At 34.9% G+C, this 16,439-nt stretch overlaps 2 protein-coding genes across 5 annotated transcripts in view; one reads left to right on the top strand and one right to left on the bottom strand.

Moving 5' to 3' along the window:
- Positions 1 to 1,641: 1,641 nt before the first annotated feature.
- Positions 1,642 to 12,599, top strand: LOC135770769 (sialoadhesin-like). 3 transcript variants are annotated; one of them, XM_065280561.2, is made up of 9 exons: positions 1,642 to 1,742; positions 5,102 to 5,166; positions 5,254 to 5,637; positions 5,793 to 6,080; positions 10,378 to 10,507; positions 10,580 to 10,621; positions 12,023 to 12,091; positions 12,342 to 12,360; positions 12,470 to 12,599. In XM_065280561.2, the coding sequence occupies exons 2-9, from the start codon at positions 5,136 to 5,138 to the stop codon at positions 12,524 to 12,526; spliced, it is 1,020 nt and encodes a 339-aa protein (XP_065136633.1). In that variant the 5' UTR covers positions 1,642 to 1,742; positions 5,102 to 5,135; the 3' UTR covers positions 12,527 to 12,599. The 3 variants fall into 3 exon arrangements, with proteins under 3 accessions (XP_065136633.1, XP_073671650.1, XP_065136634.1); XM_073815549.1 differs by having other exon boundaries at positions 1,682 to 1,742; positions 5,112 to 5,166; XM_065280562.2 differs by having other exon boundaries at positions 1,683 to 1,737.
- A 1,052-nt stretch (positions 12,600 to 13,651) lies between these two features.
- The window catches only part of LOC135770761 (B-cell receptor CD22-like), a 113,452-nt gene continuing 110,664 nt past the window's right edge, over positions 13,652 to 16,439 (bottom strand). For both annotated transcript variants that reach the window (XM_065280548.2, XM_065280549.2), the window contains exons 13-18: positions 16,061 to 16,169; positions 15,808 to 15,938; positions 15,690 to 15,735; positions 15,499 to 15,587; positions 14,142 to 14,202; positions 13,652 to 13,891 (exon numbers count right to left, since the gene is read on the bottom strand). In XM_065280548.2, coding sequence (XP_065136620.1) covers positions 13,661 to 13,891; positions 14,142 to 14,202; positions 15,499 to 15,587; positions 15,690 to 15,735; positions 15,808 to 15,938; positions 16,061 to 16,169 — 667 coding nt within the window. In that variant the 3' untranslated portion in view covers positions 13,652 to 13,660. The remainder of the gene's footprint in view (positions 13,892 to 14,141; positions 14,203 to 15,498; positions 15,588 to 15,689; positions 15,736 to 15,807; positions 15,939 to 16,060; positions 16,170 to 16,439) is intronic.

The following is a 16,439-nucleotide window of genomic DNA, read 5'->3' as shown; positions in this document are numbered from 1 at the left end:
AGGTATAAAGTGTGCTTAGGACTGAACGTCTATGTGTGATGGAGACAACACTCTGCTCTGGTAATCTATGTTTATATGTGTGAATTATAGCTAAATTAATACATGAAAACATGCCCTACATTGCTCTCTGGGCCTTAGAAACCATATCACCCAAAACAGCAGTAACATAAATAGGTTGGTGTCTTGCTAGAGAGAGGAAACCAGCTATACAATAAGGTGCAATAATAATGTATACAATAATAAGGTATACTAAAAAGTACATTTGTGCAATAGAGATAATAACGCATAGATGTTGAATAAACCTTTGTTTGTTGCTTTAACCTTAATATGACCTTACATTTTACTTTATCATAATATCTGTGACTGATATATTGTTTACTCTAAATGCATCATTGTAAGTATAAAAATAATCAAAGAAAATGTTAATATGTAAATAATTAAGAATTTACAATTAATTGCATCTTTTTTGACTAGAGGAATTAGCTTAAGTGACTTCAACTTTATTTCTGTAAGTTATAGCAACTCCTTACTACTGAATGTAACTTCAATAGGTAACACATAAAAATTAAGTTTATTCAACATACTTTTTAAGTTAAAATAAAGTAAAATTTTAAGTTGAAATATATATATAAATCAACTTGAATTTACAAATAATTTCACTTTCTTGACTACAAATCAACTTAAAAAATTTAATTGGTAACATATATATATATATATATATATATATATATATATATATATATATATATATATATATATATATATATATATATATATATATATATATATATATATATATATATATATATATATATTAGGGCTGTCAAAAGATTAATCGTGATTAATCACATCTAAAATAAAAGTTTGTGTTTACATAACATATGTGTGTGTGTAATGTGTATAATTATTATGTATATATAAATACACACACATTCATGTGTATATTTAAGAAATATTTGCATTTATATACTGTATAAACATTTATATAATTTATATTATATAGAAATATAAATATTTTATATATAAATATAACCAATTTTTCTTAAATATATACATGACTGTGTGTGTTTTTATATATAAATATTAATTATACACACTACACACACATATGTTATGTAAACACAAACTTTTATTTTAGATGTGATTAATCACGATTAATCTTTTGACAGCCCTAATATATATATATATATATATATATATATATATATATATATATATATATATATATATATATATATATATATATATATATATATATATATTACCAATTGAATTTTTTAAGTTGATTAGATAATACATTTGTATGAGGCTTTTTTTCTCCAGTGCAGCCCATTCTCTGTAAGTATTTAATGGGTCACTGTCATTACTTTACATTGTGGGTGAATCATAATTTCAGGGCAGCACAATGACTAGCACTCTTGTCTCACACCAGGAAGGTCCCTGGTTTAAATACAACGTAATACGACCCAAACCATAAACTCTAACACTAAAGGTATCAGTTAATCTCGGCATCAGAGCAGAGTTTATTGAGAGTTTTAATAACCTTAATAATCTTACACATACATTACAAATGCGTCTTTGCACCAGTATGGGTTATTTGCGTTTAACAAAAGTATTTTGAGAGAAACATTCGTCACTTCCTCTGATGGGTAAATGTTCTCTCACTTCTTTATTTAAGGCTGGCTTTCATTTTGCTTGTGCATGGGACTGATCAGACGAAGTGAAAATAAAGAAGAAGTAAGGTATGTTATATATTCATCTTATTTCAAGATCACTTCTGCCTTTTTTTCTATGGATGTACATTTTTAACAGTGATGTAACTTATTTGCGTAGATACTTGCGTAGTTACTGTAGCCTATTAAAGTATCTTTTGGCTATTTTGTACTTTATCTTAGTAGCTCAGTGATGTTAGCAACTTTTAATTTAACTCCACTACATACACAATTACAACTTACAACTGATACAACAGTGACAGTGACCACAGTGCAAAAATCATGGGCCGCCGTGCCACTATTAGATTTGTTGTTTTTGCTATCTTAAAGTGATCATATATAATTATCTCTTTATTTGAATACAACCAGAAAATGTAGGAAATGTGTTTTTAGTATTAAAAACATTATAAAAGTATAAGCTGAAGTGTCAAGTTTTTAGGGTAAACTCCCCTTCCACATGAGCAATACAGTAGCAGGCAACTGCAGGATCTCAAACCTAAATAAAATTAAATCCTAATTTCTAATTCTACACTGCAAAAATGATTTTCAAGAAAAAATATTCTTAGTATTTTTGTCTTCTTTTCAGTAAAAATATCTAAAAATTCTTAAATTAAGATGCTTTTTCTTGATGAGCAAAATGACCCAAGAAAATAGAGTCTAGTTTTAGACCAAAAATATCGAATTTAAGTGATTTTGTGCATAAAACAAGCAAAAAAAATCTGCCAATGGGGTAAGCAAACAAATCTTGAAAATTTTTCTTAAACACTAAATTCAAGAAAATATCAAGAAAAATTTGCTTACCCCATTGGCAGATTTTTTTGCTTGTTTGCTTGTTTTTTGTTGTCAGAAACACCTAAATTTGATATTTTTGGTCTAAAAACTATATACTTTGTTTTGCTCATCAAGAAAAAGCATCTTAATTTAAGAATTGTTTGATATTTTTACTGAAAACAAGACAAAAATACTAAGAATTTTTTTTCTTGAAAATAATTTTTTGCAGTGTAATGGAATGACTTCCTCAAAGAAGTCCAAGATGTGTTTATTGCCAAAAGAGGTCACACTAAATACTGACAGATGCCTGAAGAAGATTCCAAAACGCAATAAATCCATTTGGACAAATTTGGGTAAAAATGTGTTTTCTATACCAAGAAAGTGACAATATGAAAACCACTATTTTCTGTTACAAACTTTCACATAGCATCTATAGGTTATAAAAACGGTAAAAATTAAAATCCATAACTTGATTTTCAAAGATTTATTATAAAAAATTATTATTTTTTCCCAAAAAATGCACAAAAAAAAAAGTTTTTTTTTTCAAAATGCTATAAATCTATTGAATCAATATATAAATGTGCATTCATCTTTGTCATGTTATATTCATTTAGTTGACTAGTGGTATACACTGATAAAAAATGAACATTAATGGCGTTAATCAAAACACTTACTTTGTCATATTAAGAACACTGTCATTGCTGCTGTTATACTTGAGACGTCGTAATTTTTTTTTTGACAGCGATCAGCTGAAAAATGTTTTGGTCCTGCTCGATTTTCGTTGGCTTCGAGTAAAATAATGACAAGTTTTCATAAGCCACCATGCATATGAAGGGTGGTAAGTGAGCAAGATTGTCCTGGGCTTAAAAATGCCAAAGCTCAATGCCTTAGGACATGCGGAGACATTTTGGTGGAAAGGGCTCAAGTGGAAAATAATTATTATATTTTTTACATTTATTAACACAACTCTGACTTCTGTACCAATATGTTTTAATTCCAAGCCTCCAACCCCTGCTGAGCTAATCAAGAAATAAAATGCATCTTCCTGTCACCTCTGTCCCGCTCCTTCTGCTCTACTTAAAAATGCCGTCTATCATCTCTTTGCCTATTTCACTTCTCATTTCTCAACTAGTCAGTACTGTTTCACTGAAAATAAAAACTGCAGCTGTCAAACTTGTGCTAGAGTAACTTACAGACTGATATCAAATCTTAAAGGGGACATATCATGAAAATCAGACTTTTTCCATGTTTAAGTGTTATAATTGGTCCCCAGTGCTTCTATTAACCTTCTAACCTCAACTTCAAGCGACCATGGTTTAAAAATAGGCAAAAACATGGAGAAACCTATATATTTTAAATGACATCCTAAAGCAAATCCCAAGTCTAACCCCAAACCCAATCGACAATGGTTAAAAAAAACGTAAAAAAGTAGAACCCAATATAAAACGACTTAAAAGATGTGGGGTATTAAGTGAACGGGAAGGACTGGCGTATCATATTGGTTCCAGAATTGGAATTTGGTGTATGTACTGCACAACTTTTAATACTGCGTGCTATTGATACTGTATGCACTTCATGAGAATGCATGGTTTTGCTAAGGCAATGCTTATTTAAATTTTCTTTTGGCTGTCAATTATCTCACAGTATGTTTTATATTCAAATTAACAGGTTTGTGAATGTAGCTAAATTGCCTTATTTATTGAGAACGTTTATGTTGGTAGGTGGAGGGTGTTGCCAAATGACACATTGAAAGTGAAAGTACAGGTGTTGGGAAATCTTTACAGTATACTGTATGTGTTTTAAAGGGGAAACACATCAACCTTTTCCCGCGAAGGAGGTTCATCCTCCGCACATGAAATTATTTTATTATCTTACTTTATGAGCTTATTTCTGATTCCAAAATGACATGTGATGCAGTGAATAATTTAAAATAACCCTGAAAATAGGTTAAGATAAATGTTTGTGCGCCCCCTAAAATCACAAGTGGGATCCTGCTTGCCACTTAAAATATAAGAAACAGTGTAGCTGATTTTAAAGGGATAGTTCACTTTAAAATGAAAATTCTGTCATCATTTACTCATCCTCATGTTGTTCTAAACCTGTATGAATTTCTTTTTTCTGATGAACACGAAAGAAGATATTTTGAGAAATGATGGTAAACACACAGCAGTATAAGTGACCATAGACTTCCATAGTAGGAATAAAAAAATATGATGGAATTTAATGAAACCCACCAACTGTGTGCTTACCATCATTTATCAAAATATTTTCTTAGTCATTTATCACAATACTTCCAAAATATTTTTTCCTACTATGGAAGTCTATGGTCACTTACTACTGTGTGTTAACCGTCATTTCTCAAAATATCTTCTTTTGTGTTCATCAGAAAAAAGAAATTCATACAGGTTTAGAACAACATGAGGATGAGTAAATGATGACAGAATTTTCATTTTAAAGTGAACTAACCCTTTTAATAATATATTTTGCTTCATCTTTTTTTTCTAATACGAGTATCAGAGAAAATATGAATGATTATGAAAAACTACAGTATCTGTCCACTGTAATTTTCTGTACATGTTTTTATTCAGTATTATTAACACAAACTATTTTTCTTTTAGTATATGATAGACAACATTATTTTGACATGAAACCATGAATTTGTTACTTCGTTTACTTTTTCAAGGTAAAGTACCATAAGGTATACATTTTTAATATTATATTAATTAGCGATTTACAACAGTACACTTTTCCAATGAATTGTTTCTCACAGGTGTTCTGCTGTACAAGACTTTGGCATGGGAAGTGAGAATGCCAAAGGAAATTCATGGCCTCAAAGGCTCCTGTCTGGTTATACCGTGCACTTTTTCTTACACTTTATACCCACCAACTAACCCACGTAGAGTTGTGTGGTATCAGTATGTGTCGAAAGGCTACCCTTTAGTTTATGATCCCAAGAAAACAAAAGAAGTCATAAGCAAATTCAGAGGAAAAACTGATTTATACGGTGACCCATCAGAATGGAGTTGCAGTCTGCTGATCAAAAGCGTGGATCTGTCCCACAATGGAGAGGCATTATATGCATGGATTGACCCAGAAAATGTTGGATGGCGCACCTATGAGTTTTATGAGGTCACCTCCACGATTCTTGTTGACAGTATGTAAAAAAAATCTTAAACTTACTGTTTTATTCATGAATTTTCTAGCTGTCTTATTATGAGCAACTGGGGCAATTTGTCACTTTGAAAAAAAAGCTTAGTACGGTAACAACATTGATGTCATATTCTAATTTTAATGTTTCTACCCATGTAGCAGGTCCAAGGCAGCCCACTATCAATATATATGGAGGTGCAACGACTGGCGACAGCATTACAGTTGCATGTTTTACTTTCCACACCTGTCCATACAACAAACCAAACATCACTTTAAAGGGTATTGAAGGATCTGATAATGTAGACGATGTCCATATTGAAAACGGTCTGTGGAAAATCACTCGGACACGCACCGGTGTTGTGAAGGATGAGCACTCAGAAATTGAGTGTAATGTTACACATCATGGAGGCATAATAGCAAGAGCCACAAAAAACAAAAATGCAGTGTGTGAGTATGAACACAGACTTTTTCCATGTTTAAGTGCTATAATTAGATCCTCTATCAACATAGAAAATGTAAAAAAAAAAACACAATCCAGTTACTTAGTTTTGGTAAACCATTCTCTGCAAGCATGTGAAAAATAGGTCATTGACATTTGGCTTCCCTTGTGATGTCAGAAGGGTAGATAAGGGAAGATAATACAGCCCCTTAATCTGCACTAGTGCAGAGATCAGCTCATTTGCATTGCACAACCAAAAAACTGTATAGTATACTACATAAATATTTATTTTATGCGCTTATTAACCATTATCAAGTTGTTAAAATGGCAGTCCTTCCAGAAAACACGGAGGTTTTTTTTGTGATTGTTGCGGGGAAAAATCCTTGATCTTGAAGCACGTTGTGTGGAATGTGATGGAATGCGCGGGATATTTATGCTATTTTATGCGATGCAAACTTTGCAAACTTGCAAAAACTGCATGAACTTGCAAATTTTGTTTTTAGCTTTTGCAGATTCTTATTGGTGTTCATGCCGCATAGTTACGCCACGTCCTAACATTCCCATGACAACAGGGGACATGGCTGCGCATGTGTAAAGTAAATGCAACATTTTTAAATTTTCTGTTAAAATATATATGACTTTTTGCTACGAAAAAAGTGCAACCCCCCATATTTTGCCAGCAGAAATCTGCAATTTAAAATCGGCATATTTAAAAAAGATTGCCCCCACTGCATCATTATGCGGAATTTGGCCGATTATGCATTGAATCATGCGATCGCATAATCACATTTTTCTGGAGGGACTGAAATGGTTTTAAGTTTGTTTCAAACTAACAAAGCGCAACTGAGATTTACTCATGTAATAAGTTTCTGGTGAGGTCGTCAGGTGGTCCCCACTGGGGGTTTTGACCCACAACGCCCTTCAGACTGGCCAGGTCACTGCCCCTCTCCTCCCAGTGGGGGAGCCAGAGGGCTAAATGGGGTGGCAATTGCCACCTCAGACGAAGTCCTTGCCACCCCTGTTGCCACCCCGCTGAAAACATTACACTGATTTTTACAAACATTTCTCAAATCTCCCTGCGGACATGAATGCGCAGCTGTTGCTGCTACACTTTTCATTAGGCTTGTTCGACTTCATGCGGCGCCGCAAGAACCGACAGCCGGTGATGTCAAAGTTCCACGAGAGTGACTTACTCTCGCGGTACTTTGACGTAATCCAGTTGTCGATTGTTGCGGCGCCGCATGAAGTCGAATAAAGATGAAAGTATACTAGGAACGTCCGCGTATGCGCGCCGTCCGCATGACGTCATTTTCGTCATCAGGAGAGTCCGCGGCCGGCCGCGCGGACCGTCTGCATGCAGCCCAAAATTTGAGACCGCGCGGGACAGTGTGCGTACAGTCTGCGTACAACAGCCCATGCGCGTGAAAATAATTAGACAAGGCACTTCACTATAAACAATTATACAAAGGAAATAGAGAGTATTTGCACACACTCTATCGTTTTTCTTCTTTAACTTTTACTTCTTCCAAGAACAGAAAGCTTTGGAGCATGTTTGTTACCATAATGTTTGATTCCTGTTCTTTGTTGTCTTGTTGTTTCTTCTAAACTGTGTTTGCAATGGTGGATCAGTTACTTTTACTTTGGATCAGTTGCTTTTTTCACGCCAGTTTGGGTGACTTGGGTCTGAGAGGGTTGGATTATAATTTCACAAAGTCATCTGAAGCCATTTTATAGCTTGATGTGAGGGACAGAAGTCTATTTACATCATTAAATTAATGTTTCAATTAAATAATCATTAAATTAATCCCTTCTCCCTTGGGACACATGTCTAGACGTCTTTAAGCAATTTTCCTTGTGTTGTCAAATAGGCTAGACCTCAATACTCAGATCTTCGTAATGTATTACTTTAGTGTTTGTATTATTAGTATTGGTGTACTTATGGTAAATAAAAACAAGCAAATTGTTCCAAATTTTGGTTTCTTCATGAGGTGTGTAACCAAGTTTTCCTTTAGGGACAGCAGAATGAAGAGAAAAAGCGATATTACCAACTTCTTTCTAAAGAAGCAAAAGTCAGGTACAGATCAGGGCCAAACAGATCCCAGTTGTTCTATTTTTGCTGTATACTTAATACATATAGGCTATAATTGTGTACATTTTGGAAAATAAAAAACTTTAATTTAATCTATATACATTTTGTGGAAAATAATTAATTTTTTGTGTAATTGAACACTTTGTATATTGACCCCCAAAATAATACCTTGCCACCCCTTTGCCACCCCTGTTTTAAAAGTCTAGCTCCGCCACTGTCTCCTCCAAGCTTCCAGATTGTGTCCTCTCTGTTATGCCAGAGCCAACAGGAGGCTCTCCCTGCCGCTTCCCCAGTATACAAACGGTTGCTTTCCTCAAGTGGCTCCTCGGTCCAGCCTTTGTCAATAGATTCCACCGAGATTGAGCTGGGATTCCTCGACATCCGACACCCGTCATCAGCCAACACGTCCACCCCTTTTGTTACCAAGTTGCTGGTATTTGGCTTTTTCCTCTCATCAGTTTCCTGGAAGCCCTCCTCTCACAACACCGTCAACTCCACCAGGATCTTCCTTCCCTCTGGAGACCACATGATGATGTCATCCCTTAGAGTTGTACACAGTAGCGCCTTGGGGAAGTAGAGGTTCCTCCCAAAATCAACCTCCATTTCCCATCCTTGGGCGGACTGCAGAAAGTTCTGCTTTGCTTGGCTGTGGACCACAGGTCTTTGGCCTTCTTTTACAAAGGCAGTGGTGCTCAGCAATGGTTTACTTTGGCTTGTTGTCTCTTCCTCCTTTCTTGCTCCAGGATGTCTGCGCGCACTGCCAACACCCTGTAGTGATGAGCGAGTCACCCGAAACTCGGATCATTTAACCCGATCCCTAAAATGACTCGAGAACCATGAGTCCTTAGTGACCATTAACCCGAGTCAGTTGAGTCCTCTCAGATTTTGCATTAAAAATGAGAAATTGTATCAAACACAAAGCTCTTCAAATGTTTACAACAGAATTACAACAAATAACTCTACATAAGCTGCCATAGGTTCTATAACTTGCAACAACGAGTTAATTTACATCACCAAATGTCGACTGGGGGTACCGAGTGAACCAAAAGCTGCTATTCCGGATCATTATTTCTTGCAGCTCCGAGTCCGAGTACAAAGGGATGCGTGCGCGCGACAATGAGTTGGTCGGCGGCTCGGGGATTCACACAGAGAGTGACTCAACTCATGGAGCTTGAATCCTGGGCTAGGAGAAACAAGCCTTGCTCGTGTTGTTAACCCACTGACTCATGTAATCTAATCTGTTGAAATATTTTACTGGCACAATGTTTTGGGTAGAAGCTGCAAATGTTTAACATTTTTAAATACGAGGACTGCTGCAGCAGTGCTGCTGGAAAGATCCGCCACCGACGGACGTACACGGCTCCTCTTGTTGACTGAGTCACTCAGAGTGACGTGAGTGGTTCACTCACAGGACCCGTGCAGGAGCGGGCGAGCGGCTCTGTCTGGGACTCACTCACAAGATTAACCGAAGCCTATCGTATCGTGGATCTTTTAAGTCAATCTGAAACAGGACACGTTCCTCTCACGTCCAAGTCAACCAAGCCTGACATCTTCTAAATGTGGTGTTGATATATTTGTCGTTATGAAATGAAACTAAACACATCAAACTTTTACAATTATGTTATTGATAATGTTACCACGGGCATGCATGTTTTTTACGAGTTCCTCAGGTCACATAAGCCCTTTTTTGTGAGCAGAGGAGTCATAAACTCGTAGCTGCACGCGTGATCCGAGTTGCTTGGTTGGCATTAGTATGACTTAGCGATTGGAATTGGGAGATTTTGACCAAGTGACTCAAGTGACTCGAGTGACTCGCACAACCCGGATCATATTAGTGAGTGACTCAGAATAACCCGAATCCTTAAAAAGATCCGGGTTGACCATCACTAACACCCTGTTATGGGGCCACCTGTATCTCCCATATGATTTAGTCATGTAATACGATTCTAATAAATAAAGGCTTAAATAAATCACAACACCAGGAAAACATTTTATGGATCTTTAATAATTTTATAGTTTATAAATGCACTTTTAAAATCTATATTTACATGACATGTTTATCAGATGCCTTTATCCGGCTTGCAAATGAGAGTGCATTTAACATTTTGTCTAAGTTAATAATAATGGGATGTCCTTAATTATACTCAGTACATTACTAATAGGCATTTACATTGTCAACTCTATGACTAAAATGTATGTCTTGCTTCTTTCTTTAGCCATTTCCGTAAATGAAACTTATGGGATGACCTTTGACATGAAGGCAACTGGGGTTTACATTTTAGCCCCTTCATTTGCCTTGCTTCTCATTTGCATATTTGCTGGAGTCATATGCAAGAAGCGTAACAGGTACGTGTGTGTAACATAAGGGTTATATAATCTTATACCTTCACAAATTAACATTGTCAATATGAATCTTAGGTCTTCACACAATGATACCCAAGAATCACAGACTGAACAAAAGTAAGCCTATCTATGTAGCTATCTTTTCACCACATAACCATATGTCTGAACCATATATGATGTGTGTTCATTAAAACTCACAGAATCACACTTCCCTTTTTTGGTGTGGTTTGAATTATAATTGTTACTCTAAAGCCCCGTTCACACTTTTGTTAATGTGTCGCCTGTAGGGGTGTAACAATTTGCGATACACACTATAAAACCTATCCGGTGTCGATTCTGAATTGCAAATGTGATATTATGCACAGCTCTTTCATGTACTGCGGCTGTTTGATCATTACAAAGTCAATCAAATCTAAAATCGGTTTGATTCCATAAAACGCATTTAAAAAGCAACACTCGTCAAACATAATCATTATAAATATTTTTTATTATCATGAAAATACCTGAAAATGTTTGAAGAATAGCTATATAAATATGCTTATAGGCATTTCCTGATGTAAATGGTACTTCTTCTATGGCGCATATTGAGTTTCTGCACAAGAGCGCCCTCTGACTTTTGGATGTAGTGTAGCAAGCAGAATTACACAATGTATCGTTACACCCATAGTCGTAATGCTGCGTACACACCAAACACAAATTTAACAATTTGCGCAATTAGTTTCCCTACAAAGTCAATGCAAAGACGCAAACTCATGCGGGCCAATTTGCGCAAGTAGATTACATACAAAGCCAATGCAAAGACCCAAACTCACGCTGTAAAAACATGCGCTATTCGCCTCAAATTCATTTCCTCGCAAGTTAATAGTATTTCTCGAGCAGAACATTTGCATGGCGTGAAGTTAAGTCCCACACGTAATCTAGGGGGCATTAGTTACATTTATTAAAAATGAGAGACCACGTCATAACTGACGAGAGATGGATGACGTAACTTCACTGTTACACTCCCATTGGTAGTCACTCATCATTTGCATAAAGTTAAACTTGTTAAACTTTGTTCTCAAATTTGTTACATTACGGGACACGCCCACTTTTTGTCACCAACGTTTACTGTCACTCGTGTCCCTGAAAGTAGCCAAGATTTTATTTAAATAAATGAGATCAAATTTTTTGCCGCAGCTAGTTGCTGGCTGTGTGAACGGGGCTTAAAGTTTGTTTGAAATCTGGATCTCTGTTTTGCTTGTCAGCCTTTGTAAGCAAATTAGCTAAGCAAACAGTTTCTAATTTAGGTATACAAATAGTGTATCATTGTCGCTGAAAGTAGCCAAGCTTTCATTGAAATGAATGAGATCATGATGCTCTGCCGCAGCTAGTTGCTGGGGGTGTGAACGGGGCTTACAAGCCAATTTACACCGACCCTGTATGAGTTCGACCCCAGAGGGTTCAAATTTAAAATGAATGAGTTTGATGGCATTTGATGGATCAGTTTGAATTGGCCTTAATAAAATCATCTGCTCACAGGTTCAATGATGCACATGCAGCGTCAGCAATCAAGCCCTTCTCTAAACCTTATATGCCGTCACCAAAAAGGTAATGTGCGTTTGAACCCAGTCAGTCTCTAAAGCTGTAGTTTGTTACAGTAAATTGAAGTGTCTGTCCAATTGGCAGATTTTTTATGAGTATGATAAAGTATGTTCAATGAAAAAGTGTAAAATATGTGTTTCTTTGCCGGTATTTATTTAAAATAAAAAAATTATGAAATATTGTGTACTACTTGGATGCAACACGTTTAACCACATACCTTAAAATGTTTACCTCTTATTTGTCTCCTGTGCAACAGTCTGCAAAAATCCTACCCTGTAAGTATATAACTGATCATAAACATTTATTTACACTGTGAATTAACACCCAATTTGTTTAAAATGTTATTGATTGACCTTACATCTGTGTCTCTCGTGAAACTTTTAGGTTCAGGATATTTACAACAACACGAATGATTGTGATGATTATGAAAATTTCTTATGAATATGCCCTACAACTCCAAAATGTATTCAATACAATGTTTTTATACAGACAAAAACAAAAATGTCAATATTTACCAAATTAAACTTTGTTATTTTTATATTAAACAAATTACTAATTTTGTTTGTCATCTGTATCTTTGTTTGGCTCCAATAAGCAAGTTCATTAAGCAAATTCTTATTTATGTATAAAAACATCAATGTAAACATAATATATTGTAATGCTGTTTCAGAATTACATTTGAATAACCATATGCTTAAAAATGTTAAATGTAAAAAACATTAAGGTTCAACCCAATGTCATAGAAGAACCATTTTGGTGTATGGTTTCATTAATTGGAAATTAAATAACAATATTAAAAAAGTGAGACATATTTTATTCTTTATATAAATCATAATATCAATAAACATTCAACTGAAATTACACATGTTTTTTTAGTTTCAAACAAGTTTTACTAAACACATCTGACTGCTTACATTCAACACGTCAGTAAATGCTGAATATGTTCTTCACAGCAGCAAATACAAATGTTTAATTCAATAAGTTACATGTTTTAAAAGTAACACAATTTATAAAATGTATAAAAATTAAACGTCTATAAGAAGCCTTTGTAGCTGTTTTTTTTTTTTTTTTTTGCATTTTTTTTTGCAGTTTTTTGCACAAAACAGTTATCAAGCTCATCACACAAGCATTTGGCACAACTATTGCATTCAAAGGATTGATATATTTACAGTAGCATACAGAACCTTTCAATATAAGGTTGTGTTCATGACATGGTTTGCTGAATTCATTTGGATTTACTTATAAAAACTTCTGCAATACACGAATCCAAATGTGAATTTGTTCAACTTACAGAACATAATTTTTTTTAAAAGCCTTTGACAAATGAATTAGCGGTCGGATCCCATTGCACTTTGTAACGTTTTAATAAGGTGGGTAATTAAAAATAGCAATAATGAAGCCCAATAGCATTGGGCCAAAAACACATGTATGCATGTGATCATACTAATTAGCCACCTCGTAAAATAGTTATAAATAGCAATGAGATTGTGTTTGAAAAAAATATTTAATTACATCATAGGTTTGGCACATCTTTCAGATATAAAAATAATATACATCACCATGTCTTCCTGACTTTTATTTTTTTATTGCTGAATATACGGTGCTGTCTTCATCAGAACTAGTACTCGAATCACTCTCCTGTTTGGGTTTGGGTCCTCTGAGACCAGGCTTAGCAGGACAAGACACGATGCTGTAATTTATTTCATCTTCTTCGCTGGTATCTGACTCCCAGTCTAAATTATTGAACTGAAGTTTTGGGGCACATGCAGAAGAAACGTTCTCATAATCTTGCTCTGGCTCAGTATTCTGGGAAGGAAGTAAAATAATTAAACAACCGGATTAAACACTTTAAAAAACACAATTCAGCGTGACATTTAATCAACTTAATTTTGCAAGTCAATCCAACCTACTTTTTATGTTTTTACTTGTAATAAGTTGACATAATGTAGAAAATCAAGTTGAAATTGTTTCACTTAATTGCTTAAGTAACATGCAAACATATGTTGATATAATATAATTTTTAGGATGTACAGTATTCAGGTTAGAGTAGAGTTACCTTTGATTGTTTTTTCTTTGCCACCTTGGCGTAGACCGCTAAACCAGTATTTTCAGAAGCTCTGAAGAAACAACCATGTGAAATCAATAGGGTCAACTTTTTTGCTGCCAGCTTTTTTTACAAAACAGAAATGAATCACAAAATGTATTTACAGTAAATTATGGAATCAGTTTATAAGATTCAGGATCAATTTACCATACAGGGTTTAGATTAATTTATGACTATATTAAGACATTTAAGTATTTTTTTACTTTACTTTACAAAACCATTTTGATTTGCATCTTGAGACAAAACAAAGGCAGTGATATATGTTAAGATATGTCAGTGCAAGATGTTTTTAATGTAGCTTAAACATGTATTTTAATCTGGGGCCAATAAGCCCTGTCCAGGAAACGGACCCATACTGTAATATGCAAATTGTGTGGCTTACAAATCTTTATCAGTAGTCTGATATTTTACTATAATTAATAGATTGTTTCTTATTGGCCAGTCGTGATATTTGCTGGTCTCTCATTCCTAGATAACAACCGTTCAAAATAACACAAGGTAACCCGGATGCTGCAAATCATTGTGACAGGTAAAGTTTAATATCACACAAAAATTAAATATAAATGTATTTTAATCAGTGGCGGCCGTTGACTTCTGTTTTCGAGGGCGCACAATGCGAAGTTCGTAGCCCATCATGTGTGTGGTTGGTAATTTCATAATATGTGTTCTGCGTGTCAAGTGAACCTGTGTGCATCACGTGTCTTGTCAAAATAAGTGCCTGCTGCAGACACATCTAAAGGGTTTATGATACGCTCGCGTTTGCCAGATACTCGCATAATCTCATGAGTAATCAAAGTTTACTGTTAAAGGAGTGTCTTGTGAACATGAGCGTCTCTTTTATCATAAACGATTTTGACGCGTGTGCAGCAGGCACTTATTTTGACAAAACACATAACACAACAAACACATATTTTGAAAACACAAGGAACACACATGACACTCCGAACACATTTTTTTTTTCATTTGCGCCCCTCAGAAGAGCAGTTACGAGCCACCACTGATTTTAATGACATATTTTAACAAATAATTAAACCAAATAGTGTTTTCGTGATGTTATCTTAAAACCAAAAGTAAACGAGTTTTCATCGCGAAAGGTGTACGTTCGTTAAAAATGTGCAAATTAAATATATTTCAAATCAATATTTAATATTCCTTATCTTACTTATAAGGTAAATATGCGTGTAATAAGCGCAATAATGTACAGGCAGACGGATGTTATCGTGAAATAACAAGATCACACTGTGTGGGCTTATTTCTGTGATAAAAACCGTCTGCCTATACATTATCTCTTATGTAAAATCTGCATTACCTTTTTGCTGGTTCATTTTTCCCCTTGAACTCCAATGTAGCATAGTTTAGGGAGTTGTTGTCCCCGTTGTCTTGTTTTTTAGGGTTTCCCTATGAATAAAAAAGACTTGCATGGACTTGCTAGCATACTGTACTCCATTATTTGATTTGGTATTGACACCCTGCGTCATTTAATGGAAATCATTCACTCACCTGTTTCACTTGAGCCACTTTTTGTTTTTGGTTATTGGATACCGGCCTTAAAAGACAAAGATAAATGACATAAAGTGGAAATATTAAACACATCAAGGATTATTCCAGCTGATTTTACCTTGCACCAGGAGCCTGTGTTTTTGCAGGATCTTGCGAATGGAGTACTATCTCCGAGTATACAGTCCTTCCATTGTTTGGATCAGAAATTCCAGCCATCGACAAATTCTCCCGGGTATTATTTTGAGATCCCTGTGTGTACACCGAACTTAGATATAAACTTTTAAACAGAAAGACAAGTTTTTGTGCATCTTATTTTGAATATAAAGATTAAGCTATTTTAAGCTTGTTCATGCAAACAGAAGTAAAATAACCAATAAAAGCAAGTTTGTCACTGTGGAAGAGCGTGACAGGAACATTGGGATAAAATGCAATGGATAATCTGCTCCATTCTGTTGATCTAATCTTGCCTTGATGATTTCTCTGCCAAAGAAAAAAAGCATCAGCTAAACGTCTGTGAGCCACAAACAAAAATCAATAACAAACCAACCTACTAAAACTTAAACGAATTAGGTTATTCTTTCATCTTAGTATGGTTCTTTGATGTATTATTAAAGGATTAGTCAATTTTCTTAAAAAAAAATCCAGATAATTTACTCACCACCATGCCATCCAAAATGTTACTGTCTTTCTTTGTTCAGTCGAGAATAAATTATGTTTTTTTCAGGAAAACATTCCAGGATTTTTCACATT

The sequence above is a fragment of the Paramisgurnus dabryanus genome, chromosome 8 (genome assembly GCF_030506205.2).
Source record: "Paramisgurnus dabryanus chromosome 8, PD_genome_1.1, whole genome shotgun sequence".
In the NCBI taxonomy this organism is placed as follows: Eukaryota; Metazoa; Chordata; class Actinopteri; order Cypriniformes; family Cobitidae; genus Paramisgurnus; species Paramisgurnus dabryanus.
The sequence above is the reverse complement of the archived record's forward strand: the minus strand, read 5'-3'. Positions and strand labels throughout refer to the sequence as shown.